General features: G+C 45.5%; 2 protein-coding genes across 8 annotated transcripts in view; both read right to left on the reverse strand.

Annotated features, from left to right (window-relative positions):
* Positions 1-14,178, reverse strand: part of amacr (alpha-methylacyl-CoA racemase) — a 410,966-nt gene that overhangs the window by 13,123 nt on the left and 383,665 nt on the right. The gene's annotated exons all lie outside the window — the stretch shown is intronic.
* LOC111961398 (retinoic acid receptor alpha) overlaps positions 8,318-14,178 on the reverse strand; it is a 240,792-nt gene continuing 234,931 nt past the window's right edge. For all 5 annotated transcript variants that reach the window (XM_023983634.3, XM_023983632.3, XM_070441195.1 and 2 more), the window contains 5 exons: positions 13,805-13,965; positions 11,606-11,782; positions 10,999-11,203; positions 9,879-10,037; positions 8,318-9,560 (listed from right to left, as the gene is read on the reverse strand). In XM_023983634.3, coding sequence (XP_023839402.1) covers positions 9,358-9,560; positions 9,879-10,037; positions 10,999-11,203; positions 11,606-11,782; positions 13,805-13,965 — 905 coding nt within the window. In that variant the 3' untranslated portion in view covers positions 8,318-9,357. The remainder of the gene's footprint in view (positions 9,561-9,878; positions 10,038-10,998; positions 11,204-11,605; positions 11,783-13,804; positions 13,966-14,178) is intronic.

Below are 14,178 nucleotides of genomic sequence, written 5' to 3' on the forward strand. Positions count from 1 at the left end.
AGACAAGAAAAAGGAGAATGATTGTGGACTACAGGAAAAGGAGGACCGAGCACACCCCATTCTCATCGACGGGGCTGTAGTGGAGCAGGTTGAGAGCTTCAAGTCCTTGGCGTCCAAATCACCAACAAACTAACATGGTCCAAGCACCAACCAAGACAGTCGTGAAAGAGGCACGACAAAACCTATCCCCCTCAGGAGACTAAAAGATTTGGCAGGGGTCCTCAGATCCTCAAAAGGTTTTACAGTGCAGCACCATCGAGAGCATCCTGACGGGTTGCATCACTCTGCCTGGTATGGCAACTAACTCTCCCGGCTCCGCCCGCAAGGTACTACAGAGGGTATGTGCGTACGGCCCAGTACATTCACGGGGCCAAGCTTCCTGCCATCCAGGACCTCTATAACAGGCGGTGTCAGAAAAGGGGCCCTAAAAATTGTTCAAGGACCCAGCCACCCTAGGCAATAGACTGTTCCTCTGTTGCTACCTGCACGACAAGCGGTACCGGAAGCGCGCCAAGTGTCACCCCCCCCCCCCGAAGCTGCTGCTACGTTATTATCTATGCATAAGCCACTTTAATACTCTACCTACAATGTACGTAATTACCATCAATTCTTGACTTCCTGACCGACCCCAGGTGGCGAGGGCAGGCTACATCACCTCCGCCACGCTGACCCTCAACACAGGGGCTCCACAGTGGWGTGTGCTTAGTCCCCTCTTGTACTCCCTGTTCACCCACGACTGGGTTGCCACGCACAACTCCAACACCATCATCAAGTTTGCTGACGACGCAACGGTGGTAGGCCTGATCACTGGCGACAATGAGACAGCCGACAGGGAGTTAGTGACCTGGCCGTGTTGGGCCGGAATCACAACCTCTGGAGCGGGTCGAGAGCTTCAAGTTTCTTCGTGTCCAAATCACTAAGAACTTAAAATGGTCCGCGACAGTGCCTCTTCCCCCTTAGGAGGTTGAAAAGGTTCTACAGCTGCATCACTGCTTGGTATGGCAATAGCACCGCCCTCGATCGCATGGTGCTACAGAGGGTGGTGCGGACAGCCCAGTACATCACTGGAGGAAGTGCGCCCTGCCATCCAGGACCTCTATATCAGGCGGTGTGAAAGGAGGACTCCAGCCACCCAAGCCATAGACTGTTCTCTCTTCTTCCGCACGACGAGATGAACCGGTGCATCAAGTCTGACACCAACAGGCTCCTGAACAGCCTCTATCCCAATGCCATAAGACTGCTAAATAGCTAACTAAATGGCTACAGGGACTATCTGAGTTGACCCTTGTATTTTTGCACTGTCTCTATGCACATTCACAGGGCCCTACACACATACGCACACGGACACTCCAACAGACATACAAACACTCACTCTATCATTTGCTCACACACACATGCACACACATTTATACTAACTCTACAGAAACACACTCACATACAATCACCATATACACTGCTGCTACCCTGTTTATCATATATCCTGATGCCTAGCCACCTTACCCCTATAAATACACTATATATACAAAAGTATGTGGACACCCCTTCAAATTAGTGGATTTGGCTATTTCAGCCACACCCGTTGCTGACAGGTGTATAAAATTGAGCACAATCACATTTATTTATGAAGCCCTTTTTACATCAGCCGATGTCACAAAGTGCTATACAGAAACCCAGCCTAAAACCCCAAACAGCAAGCAATGCAGATGTAGAACCACAGTGGCTAGGAAAAACTCACTAGAAAGGCAGGAACCTAGGACGAAACCTAGAGGAACCAGGTTATAACAGTACATGGCCAAGATGTTCAAACGTTCATAGATGACCAGCAAGGTCAAATAATAATAATCACAGTGGTTGTAGAGGATGCAACAGGTCTGCACCTCAGGAGTAAATGTCAGTTGGCTTTTCATAGCCGAGCATTCAGAGACAGCAGGTGCGGTAGAGAGAGAGAGAGAGTCGAAAACAGCAGGTCCGGGACAAGGCACACAGCCATGCAATCTCCATAAACAAACATTGGCAGAAGAATGGCCTTACTGAAGAGCTCAGTGACTTTAGACGTGGCACCGTCATAGAATGCCACCTTTCCAACAAGTCAGTCTGTCAAATTTGTGCCTGCTAGAGCTGTTGCCCCGGTCAACAGTAAGTGCTGTTATTTTAATGTGGAAACGTTTAGGAGCAACAATGGCTCAGCCGCGAAGTGGTAGGCCACACAAGCTCACAGAACGGGACCGCCGTGTGCTGAAGCGCATAGTGCATAAAAATCGTCTGTCCTCGGCCTCAACACTCACAACCGAGTTCCAAACTGCCACGGGAAGCAACGTCAGCACAATAACTCTTCGTCGGGAGCTTCATGAAATGGGTTTCCATTCGACGAGCAGCCACACACAAGCCTAAGATCACCATGCGCAATGCCAAGCGTCAGCTGGAGTGGTGTAAAGCTCGCCGCCATTGGACTCTGGAGCAGTGGAAACGCGTTCTCCGGAGTGATGAATCACGCTTCACCATCTGGCAGTCTGACGGACGAATCTGGGTTTGGCGGATGCTAGGAGAACGCTACCTGCCCCAATGTATAGTGCCAACGGTAAAGTTTGGTGGAGGACGAATAATGGTCTGGGGCTGTTTTTCATGTTCTTTTGGCCAGGGCCCTTAGTGTCCAAGTGAAGGAAAATCTAACACTACAGCATACAATGACATTCTAGACGATTCTGTGCTCTCCAACTTTGTGGGAACAGTTTGGGGAAGGCCCTTTCCTGTTTCAGCATGACAATGCCCCTTGCACAATGCGAGTTCATACAGGAAATGGTTTGTCGTGATCTGTGTGGAAGAACTTGAAGCCTGCACAGAGCCCTGACCTCAACCCCACTCGAAAAACCTTTTGGATATAATTGGACGCCCACTGCGAGCCAAGCCTAATCGCCCAACATCAGTGTCCGACCTCACTAATGCTTTGTGGACTGGAATGGAAGGCAAAGTTCCCGCACAGCAAAAATGTTCCAACGAACTTCTAAGTGAAAAGCCCTTTTATAGCAGCAAAGAGGAACCAACTCCATATTAATGCCCCATGATTTTTGAACGAGTGTCCACATCACACTACATGACAAACAAAAGTATCTACCTCTATCGATACACGAATACCCTTGCACATTTAAATATGATACTGGAACTACATCTTACATTTACATTTAAGTCATTTAGCAGACGCTCTTATCCAGAGTCGACTTACAAATTGGTGCATTCCACCTTATAATATCCAGTGACAACAACCACTTTACAATAGTGCATCTAACTCTTTAAGGGGGGGGGGGGGTAATAGAAGGATTACTTTATCCTATCCTAAGGTATTCCTTAAAGAGGTGGGGTTTCAGGTGTCTCCGGAAAGGTGGTGATTGACTCCCGCTCTGACCTGGCGTCGTGAGGGAGTTTTTCCCACCATTGGGTGCCAAGCAGCGAACAAGTGACTGGCTGAGCGGGAACTGTACTTCCTCAAGCGTAGGGAGGCGAGCAGGCCAGAGGTGGATGAACCAGTGCCCTTGTTGGGTGTAGGGCCTGATCAGAGGCTGAAGCGTAACGGAGGTGCCGTCTCCCCTCACAGCTCCGTAGCAAGCACCATGGTCTTGTAGCGGATGCGAGCTTCAACTGGAAGCAGTGGAAGTCCGAAGCGGAGGAGCGGGGTGAACGTGAGAGAACTTGGAAAGTTGAACACCAGAACTGGGCTGCGCGTTTCTGGATGAGTTGTAGGCGTTTCAATGCCACAGGCAGGAGCCCAGCCAACAGCGAGTGCAGCATAATCCAGTAGCGGGAGATTGACAAGTGCCGTGATTAGACCTGCCCGGCTTCCTGCGTGAGGCAGGGTCGTACTCTGCGAATGTTGTAGAGCATGACCAACCCTATATAGTATGCTTACTTACTTTATCGGGTTCTTCTTATTAGTTTTTTTTGTTCTACCTTGTTATTTTTAGTATTACATTGTTATTGATCACTGCATTGTTGGGGTTAGAGCTTGCAAGAAAGGCATTTCACTGTACTTGTGCATGTGACCTTAAAGCTTGAAACTTCAGCCAGATGACCACAGAACAATTATGTTTACTTCAAAATCATGGTCATTCTATCAATATTTGCGCATTAAGGCATTTCCACCGCTATTTCTGGCATAATTCATTTTACAGACACAAAAAGATCTCACCATGTCGATCAGTGTCTGTTTCGACACTTCCTGTTTCCATCCCACCTATCGTGATTTTTTTAAATGACTTTACTCGCATAAAACTATGGATGAAAACATGGTTAGAGAGTCAGTTATATTATTAGCCTAACTAATACCTATCCAATGTTGGAATGAATAGTAGGCTATCTTACATTAGTCTGCAAATGCAATGAYAAATGCATGCAATACTTTATCATTTGTTGCTTCCCTTAACTTGACACTCACGTGCAGCCTATGCTATGGGATAATGTTGACTGCCAAAGGGCCTGCTTGCTACTCTGTCAGAAGAACTCAGTAGCCTTCATTGGTGGTTGAGGGCTTAACGTTTGTATGGTCCTTGTAATGCCCCTTGCGTGCCCAGGTGCTGGGCACCTGGTCCCGTGTGGCTCAGTTGGTAGAGCATGGCGCTTGCAACGCCAGGGTTGTGGGTTCATTCCCCACGGGGGGACCAGGATGAATATATATGAACTTTCCAATTTGTAAGTCGCTCTGGATAAGAGCGTCTGCTAAATGACTTAAATGTAAATGTGCCCCAGTATTTGCTCTTTTAGGTTCTTAAACAGTTTCCATTGCAAGACGTAATGAATACACCCGCGATAACCACTGCTCCAATAAGGGTCAACCCTTTTGGAGGGGATGTTAACAGGCCTACTTACAGGCAAGGGGTGCTACACTATCCCCTCCATTCAGGAGAGCGTGCCCACACTTCACTATATCAAGTCCCTCACGGTGCGAGCCTCTCCGATGGCCCCAAGGCACCATCCCACCTCTGCCACCAGTGTAGCGATTATTGCGAACGACTAGTGAAACGCCCCTTGCTGGTCTCGAACCCAGGTATCCCAGCTCATAGGCAGACCATATAACCACTGAAATGATTGTCAATAAATGGTAGCAGTTGCCGCTATGACTACATGTCTGGTAAGTAATGCAGGTCAAGTACAATACTGTGGTGCAGAAGACTCCTCTAGATGGCAGTATAAGACTATTTGACTCATTTCTTTATGTCTGAAATCAAATGGATATTTAATCAAACACTGCTACAGACACAAAGAAACAAACACTGCAATTATTAAATGCCGATTTTATTTTGTTTTAAGTCGCCTGGATAAATCTTGACAAATTGCAACATATTCCAGACTTTTCAAATCGAGAGGAGTCTGTTGCTATTCCCGATTTGCTGCCGAGGGAGACGTGCGATGTTGTGGACAGGTGTGGTCCTCCTGATTGAGGAAGAGAAGTAGCTTTGACTGTACAAAAATAAAGAAAATACAAAATAAACACATTTATGATTCCTAGAGACTCCATATTGACATCCTCTTCATAGCTCTTGCTGTTCAGACCAGTCTCTCTGCAAAGTCCCGGTCTAGCGTGTTAAAGAGAGTGATTGTAGGGTTGTAGAACTCAGGGGCTCAGTAGCAGGGGTTTGTGTGTGTCAGTGTGTGCGACAGGAGGCGGGGTGCAGCACAGTGGAAATTCTTACAAAGAACAAGCGACACACACAGAATGATTCCTTCCTGAGACATCGGTGTGTGTTTGTGTACAGTGATGAATGTTTGAGCGAGCTGCATGTGAGAATCAAAAACTAGCCTCAGCGGGCATGGTTTGGCTTCTACGAAGAATCACAACAGGTTCGTATTCATGTGTGCACACCAGGGGGTGGGGGGGAATTAGTGTTTCTCACTGTACAAGTTCAGGTACTCTCCCTGAAATTGCTCCCTGAACACAACTGAAATTGTAACTAAGTAACATGTTCGCTGCAAACACTTTTTGAACTGTTTTAGTCCATTTTCTTTTGTATGATGCCTAATGAATACAATCCAGGTCCTGGCATATACAGTGCATTCGGAAAGTACAGACCCCTTCACATTGTTACGTTACAGCCATATTCTAAAATTGGTTAAAATACAAACAATTCCCATCGTCAATCTAACACCATAGCATTAAACGCGAAAACAGGTTAACTGGTGTTTTGTTGTAAATGTACTAAAAATTTAAAACTGATACATTATTCAAGTATTCAGATCTTTGCGCTAGAGACTGCAAAATTTGAGTCATGGTGACATTTCTGTTCCATTGATGCATCCTTGAGATGTTTCTACAACTTGGTGTCCACCTGTGCTAAATTCAATTGATTGGACAGATTTTTGAAAAGGGACACTCCCTGTCTATATAAGGTCCCACAGTCAGGCAGTCAGGCAAAAAACAATGAGTTGAGAAATTGAAGGGTCGACCAAGATCTAGGGAGGGTACCAAACAATGTCTGCAGCATTGAAGTCCCCCAAGAACAGTGGCCTCCATCATTCTTAAATGGAAGAAGTTGAGGCACCAAGACTTGTCCTAGAGCTGGCCGCCTGACCAAACTGAAGCAATCGGGGAGAATGGGCCTTCGCAGGGAGGTGACCAAGAAGCCGATGGTCACTCTGACAGAGCTCCAGAGTTCCTCTGTGGAGATGGGAGAACAAGAGGACAACCATCTCTGCAAGCACTCCAGCAATCAGGCCTTTATGGTAGAATGGCCAGACAGAAGCCACTCCTCAGTAAAAGGCACATGACAGCCACTTGAGTTTTGCCAAAAGGCACCTAAAGGACTCTCAGACCATGAGAAACAAGATTCTGTGGTCTGATGAAACCAAGATTGAGCTMTTTGGCCTGAATGCCAAGCAACACGTCTGGAGGAAACCTGGCACCATGCCTACGGTGAAGCTGTGGGGATGTTTTTCAGCGGCAGGGACAGGGAGACTAGTCAGGATTGAGGGAAAGATGAACGGAGCAAAGTACAGAGAGATCCTTGACAAAAACCTGCTCCAGAGCACTCAGGACCTGACTGGGGTGAAGGTTTACATTCCAGCAGGACAACAACCCTAAGCACACAGCCAAGACAATGCAGGAGTGGCTTCGGAACAAGTCTCTGAATATCCTTGAGTGGCCCAGCCAGAGCCCGGACTTGAACCCGATCGAACATCTCTGGAAAGACCTRAAAATAGCTGTACAGCGACACTCCCCATCCAACCTGACAGAGCTTGAGAGGATCTGCAGASAAGAATGGGAGAAACTCCACAAATACAGGTGTGCCAAGCTTGTAGACTCGAGGCTGTAATTGCTGCCAAAGGTGCTTCAACAAAGTACTGAGTACTTTGGGTCTGAATACTGAAGTATATACACTTTTTGTTGCAAAAATGTCTATAAACCTGTTTTTTCTTTATCATTATGGGGTATTGTCTGTAGATTGATTAAGGAAAACATTATTTAATCMATTTTAGAAYAAGGCTGTAAAGTAACAAAATGTGGAAAAAGTGAAAGTGAATACTTACCGGTTGCACTATAGTTGCAAAAGCATAGCCAACAAGGGTAACTTTAGTCAACTTCTTTCACCATCAACAGGGAACACTAGATTACTCCCCAAACCACATATCATTTTGAAGCTTCTTATACTACTTCTTGGAAATGCAGTGTACTGTACTCCTTCCTTCACATTGTAATCCATTTGTGCCTAGTCTCTGTGCCTTGCTGGACGAACCCAGCACCTGGATCTCAACCCTCCAACTCCAAACCTTGCCTGGTTACCCATCCACATCGTTCCAGCCAAATAACATTTCTTCTCCACAACGAGTCTGGATTCCCCCCCCCCCCCAAAAAAAAAGATTTCTAGAACGTGAACACATTGACTCTTGATTGGTCCCAGAAACAGATTGGTTGGGTCAGAGCCAGCCTACATGAAGACGTTGTCAACTTTGATTAGTTAGATTTGTTAGAGACCCTCCAATCGCGAATGAATTTGTTTTGTACAATGCCCCTCATTTTGAAGTCACACAAACAACTTCTAGGATGGTAGTTTAAGACTCAATGTATGTAGTGATTGATAAAGCAGCAGACATAAATTCTGGGTGAGTAACTAGGCAATCTCCAAACCCCCTTCTTTGTTCAGCTACAAATCCTCATACAGCCTCAATATGAGTGCCATGGTTTTCTATWCTTTTCTATTCATGGAAATCTGTTGTAATTTAAGGAGTGAGAATGAACTAAATTGTGGCTGCTGTATGTCAGAATCATAGTGATAAATATGGACCTGTCCCTCATTTAAGGGGATGAATTTCCTTCAGTAAAAAGTGCTCAAAATGTTTTTTCTTTCTTTCTTGAAACAGAAATCTATGAACAAAACACGAAAGGTATTCATTTTTTTAGTTAAAAAAAAAAATCAGGTTAAGGCTAAACTTTTCAGTTTAAAGAAATGAATACAGCTTATATACATGAACTCAAAGGCAACTTAAAATAAAGAATCTTCATTAATCTGATATCTTGAAGGACCTGTGACCATAACATACAACCAAGTTTATACAATCATTTTTTTTCTTCCATTCTCATTGCGGCAACAACAAAGAGGAAAAACAAACCCGACCCGGAATAGTGTGCGACATTTCTCGGAACTCTTTTCTGTGCATGTCTGTGTCGTGTCTGTGAATTGAAAAAGCTATTTCAACTTCTTGACTTTTGTTAATTAGAACATTGGGTATGTGATAAAACAATGGAACAGTTCTCWTTTGATACTCTCATGAGTATGAAACGATTAAAACAGTGGAGGAACATAAGAGCATTTAAATCAACAACAATTATAACCTTCTCTAACCTGTTATTCCATCATGTACAAGTCAATCACAATAGTTCCTTACTTTTCTATATATATTTATATATCTTTTGTACGAAATCTGTTTTTCCAAGTTGGAAAAGTAGAAAGACCCAGTCTTTTTGTGTGGTCTTCTTTGACAAGTCCATGCCTGCAGTCCTCCTCTGAGAAACGCAAAACAAGTGTCTGGTGTTAGTCTCGCTGCTTGTCCTGTCCGTTTGTCTGTCCCCATTTCCCGCCAGCCTCCCTGAGTGGACCAGTGTTCACAACTCGGACGGTTCCTTCCTGTTCCTGCCCTCAGTCTTTCAGGTAGAGGTGGGGAGAGAGGGGCGTGGGGGAGATGTCAGCAGTGTTCCAGTATGGTCATTCGGAGAAATCCCGCCGCCACCTTTTCGCCATTTTCCAGACAGCGTCTTTGAGGGGGAGGAGCAGGAGAGGGTGTGGAACACTTAAGAGCACGCCGGTCTCTGTGTCCAGCGAGGACACCCCCAAACCCACAGGGAGATTGAAGTGAATGAGGAAAARGGAGGGCTTGCTACGGCGACTGTGTGGTGGGGCTGGGGCTGCTTTGGGCGGAGCTGGGGGACAGGCTGGGGCTGCAGCTGCCCGGGGGGGCTCCGCTGGTCCGGGTGCCCGCGGCCCCGCTCTCCAGACCCTCAGAGTTCTCCAGCATCTCCTGGATGAGAGGGGGCATGGAGCCCGGGATCTCCATCTTCAGGGTGATGACACGCTCRGCTCCTGAGGAAGGGTGGGGGGGACAGAGGAAGGCATCGATTAGGTAGGCGGACCAATATACGGTGTTAGTCTGTTGTCGTCATTCAACCCCTTTATGAATTAGTCACATTTGACTTGGATCTACATTACATTTGCAATGACAGTATAGATCATGTAGACCTTCTACAATCCTTTACGGACAGTTTAAACGTTCACGGACGTTGCAAAGTAAGTACCTTAATTGCGATACATAGTAGACAATATAACATAAGGCTAATTGACACAGAAGTATATGGCTGATCCACAGCTGTGTGTAGGTCGACGTCTCGGACTGCCTCTCACCTTTGGCGCTAATGCTCCTCAGGTCGGTGATCTTCATCAGCATCTTGGGGAACATGTGCGGTTTGTGAGGCCTCCTCTTCCTCACGTAGATCTTCAGCGCCTCCAGTAGGGGCTCCTGTAGTACGTCCACCTTGTCTGCCTGCTCCAGGTCCTGCCGATCTACACACAGCCAAACACAATTACCGGGGTGTGTTCAGTCAGGTGGAATGTGATAAAACAGAGCTCACACCAGGCTGTATTCTACAATGCGGTTCATCAGATTAGCTACACCTCCTGAACTATCTCCAGGTAGGTCAATACTGAGAATGTCGAAGTACACATTGTAACATTTTTACTATCAACCCTTAGTCTACAATTTCCACGGCCCTGTGGGAAATTGAATCATCCGCCGTATCTGCGTTGAAAGGTGGCAGAGATGGAGCGGTGTCTGTCAGACCACGGGGAAATCCCCCAAATCGGTATTCTCGTGAAAACGTCTGTAGCGTCCGAACGGTTTGGCCTACACACTAATATGACTAATACATGTCATAGTTTCCTGATCTTTCTTATACCTCTCAGATATAGGACAGACACTTCAGAACAAACTTTCTTTAGATGTATTTTTTGGACCATCTATTGTTCCACGTAGTGAATCTGTTATTCAATGTGGTTCTATTGGATAATAGCAGTAATGCCAAATTCAATGTTTCATCAAATAATGATAATAATCCTATATTTCTTTGATACCTTAAGGGGTCTTAAAATTCTAAATCAAATAGATAAATGATCCTTGGTATGACCATCTTAAAACAATTCCATATGTTARCTTGGAACCCCCTCGGCTTAGACTCTAGAGGTTTAACCACTAAATGGTTCTCAAGATACAGCACTAGTCTACATTCCTAGTTTTGGGCCTGTCCAATGTGTGAATGCTGGAATACGATAGTGTTAGTGGCCTATAATGAGAAGAGAYGTGACCAGACCTATTTGTTTAAGACAGCGGCACCTTCACAGCCAATTGAAGATGAGGCAGATGAACCACTACCCTACCTGGACACAATGTCATTATCAGCTTCAATCACTGTGTATGGGTGCGTGTGTATATGCAGTAGTATTGGGTCAGTCCAAACAGCCGCAGTACCTCCACACAGCAGACAGATGGCGCTGAGCAGTCCCGTCTCAGCATCATCCATCTCCARGGGGAGGAGCTGGTTGGCGAAGGCGAACACCAGGTCGGTGAGAGGTCCGAAGCCGGCATTGTGCATCTGGGTCCGGTTTAGCGTCAGGCCATCCGAGAACGTCATGGTGTCCTGCTCCGGCGTGTAGCGCGTGCAGATCCGCAGAATCTGAAGGAGCGGGGCGTAGGATTTGTTGAGCATGTCAACAAATCCAATATGTGGGCCAATCATGCAATAGCACAGGGGATGAATGGATAAGTAGCTGACACGTCAGCAATCGTATGAACAGATGTTATATAATAAYAGTGGTCACCACTCACCAATCCTGGGCCTGAACAACTAGATGGTGTGCAGGTTTTTACACCACCCCAGCACTAATACATTAGTTTCAACTAATTAAGGTGATATGGTGTTTTAAATGCTGGAACAAACGCCTGTACTCCCCCCTCAGATGGACCAGGACCAGCGTTGGTGAGCGACTCAAACCTGATCCCGAAGAGCGATCTGAGATGGTGTGCAGGATTTTGTTCCAGACCACCATTAGTAGAGCGAACCAAAGGCGGTCCTTACCAGTATGTCCAGACAGGCGGCCTTGAGSAGGGTGATCTGGTCAGCGATGGTGAGCGTGGTGAAGCCAGGAAGCTGCTTGGCGAACTCCACCGTCTTGATGATACACTTGGTGGACAGCTCACTGAACTTGTCCCACAGGTCCACGTCCAGAGCCACACGCCGCTCCGAGCTGTTACTCTGAACGAGAGGGAGAGACGAGTTAGAGGTTGAGTGCTAATAAGTCTTTAGTGGACGAAGTCTTACATTCAAGGCTCCACACAGACATGAATTACAAAACAAATCAAATGCATGTACTCTGGAGATGAGAATGAAAGGTAGCGGCACCAATAAGGTTCTGAAGCAATTCTTAAACAACACTTAGAAGAATCATTCGGTAAACCTTTTACTGCAGTGGGCTAAATCAGGSTCACACAGTGTGTTTCTTTGTAGTCTTAAAATAATACGATGCCTTTGGAAAGTATTCAGACCATTTACCCTTTTCCACATTTTGTTACGTTACAGCCTTATCCTAAAATGGATTAAATAAAAARATTCCTCATCAATCTACACACAATACCCCATAATGACAAAGTGAAAACACCTTATCTATTTAAGTATTCAGACCCTTTGCTAAGAGACTCAAAATTGAGCTCAGGTGCATCCCGTTTCCATTGATCATCCTTGAGATGTTTCTACAACTTGATTGGAGTCAAGGCACACACCTGTCTATATAAGGTCCCACAGTTCACAGTGCATGTCAGAGCAAAAACAGATCTGGGGAAGGGTMCCAAAAAATGTCTGCAGCATTGACGGTCCCCAAGAACACACGGGCCTCCATCATTCTTAAATGGAAGAAGTTTGGAACCACCAAGACTTGTCCTAGAGCTGGCTGCCCGGCCAAACTGAGCAATCGGGGGAGAAGGGCCTTGGTCAGGTTGGTGATCAAGAAACCGATGGTCACTCTAATGCACCAGTCCCTCCTGCAGCAAAGCATCCCCACATGATGCTGCCACCCCCATGCTTCGCGGTTGGGATGGTGTTCTTCAGCTTGCAMGCKTACCCTTTTTTCCTCCAAACATAACGATGGTCATTATGGCCAAACAGTTCTATTTTTGTTTCATCAGACCAGAGGACATTTCTCCAAAAAGTACGATCTTTGTCCACATGTGCAGTTGCAAACCATAGTCTGGCTTTTTTATGGTGGTTTTGGAGCAGTGGCTTCTTCCTTTCTGAGGAGCCTTTCAGGTTATGTCGATATACTACTTTTGTACCTGTTTACTCCAGCATCTTCACAAGGTCCTTTGCTGTTGTTCTGGGATTGATTTGCACTTTCCGCACCAAAGTACGTTCATCTCTAGGAGACAGAACGCGTCTCCTTCCTGGCGGTATGACGGCTGAGTGGTCCATGGTGTTATACTTGCATACTATTGTTTGTACAGATCACCATGATACCTTCAGGCATTTGGAAATTGCTCCCAAGGATGAACCAGACTTGGAGGTCTACACATTTTTCTGAGTCTTGGCTGTTTTATTTTGATTTCCCAATGATGTCAAGCAAAGAGGCACTGAGTTTGAAGGTAGGCCTTGAAATACATCCACAGGTACACCTCCAATTGACTCAAATGATGTCAATTACCTATCAGAAGCTTCTAAAGCCATGCATCATTTTCTGGAATTATCCAAGCTGTTAAAGGCACAGTCACTTAGTGTTGTAAACTTCTGACCCACTGCGAACTGTGACACAGTGAAAAACTAAAATAACTGTCTGTAAACAATTGTTGGAATGACTTAACAACTAATTTGTGGAGTGGTTGAAAAACGAGTTTTATGACTCCAACCTAAGTGTATGTAAACTTCCGACTTCAATGTATGTAAATGTGATATTTCAGTTTTTTTTTTAAAACTTTTGCAAAAAAAAAAAAAAGACACCTGTACCTTGTCAGATATAGAGTTGAAATGTTTCATTTTGAGTTGCATCGCAATATTACACTTTATATATATCGCAGAAGACTGAATAACAAACCATTTGACATAGAAAGACTGGATTTTTTAATGAATCATGAAAAATATTAATAAATCACCATGAGGCCACTAGGTCATTTGACTGCAGGAAAGGGCTACAATATCAAACGACAGATGAGTGAATCCACTGCACTGGTTTGTCTATAAGATTGCACATACACAAACACGCACTCGTTCTCTAAGTATTGTGGTGCTCACCGTGGTGTATTTGCCCAGCTGGCAGAGCGAAGGGAAGGTCTCCTTATGCGCCTTGCTGACCCTATTGATCATCTGCTCCGTCTCAATGCTCAGCACGTAGCTCTCCGGGCACTCCTGCTTCTTCTCATCCTTCTTCTTCTTGTTCCGGTCATTCCTCACCGCTGRAGGGAGAGAGAGAGAAGGAAGAGAAGCAGGGTTTAGATACAGGGCGGATATTTAGGAGTGGAATGTGTAAGTTAAATAAAAAAATTTAAGGTTTTGTTGAAAAGGGGTCTTTACAAACAGTCTAGGAAGGATACTGCATTTCCCGCCTTAACTAGAAAGCAATTCTGATATCAGTGACAGAAAGAATGGAAAGACCATTAGTGAAATTA

This window comes from Salvelinus sp. IW2-2015, linkage group LG4q.1:29 (assembly GCF_002910315.2).
Source record: "Salvelinus sp. IW2-2015 linkage group LG4q.1:29, ASM291031v2, whole genome shotgun sequence".
In the NCBI taxonomy this organism is placed as follows: Eukaryota; Metazoa; Chordata; class Actinopteri; order Salmoniformes; family Salmonidae; genus Salvelinus; species Salvelinus sp. IW2-2015.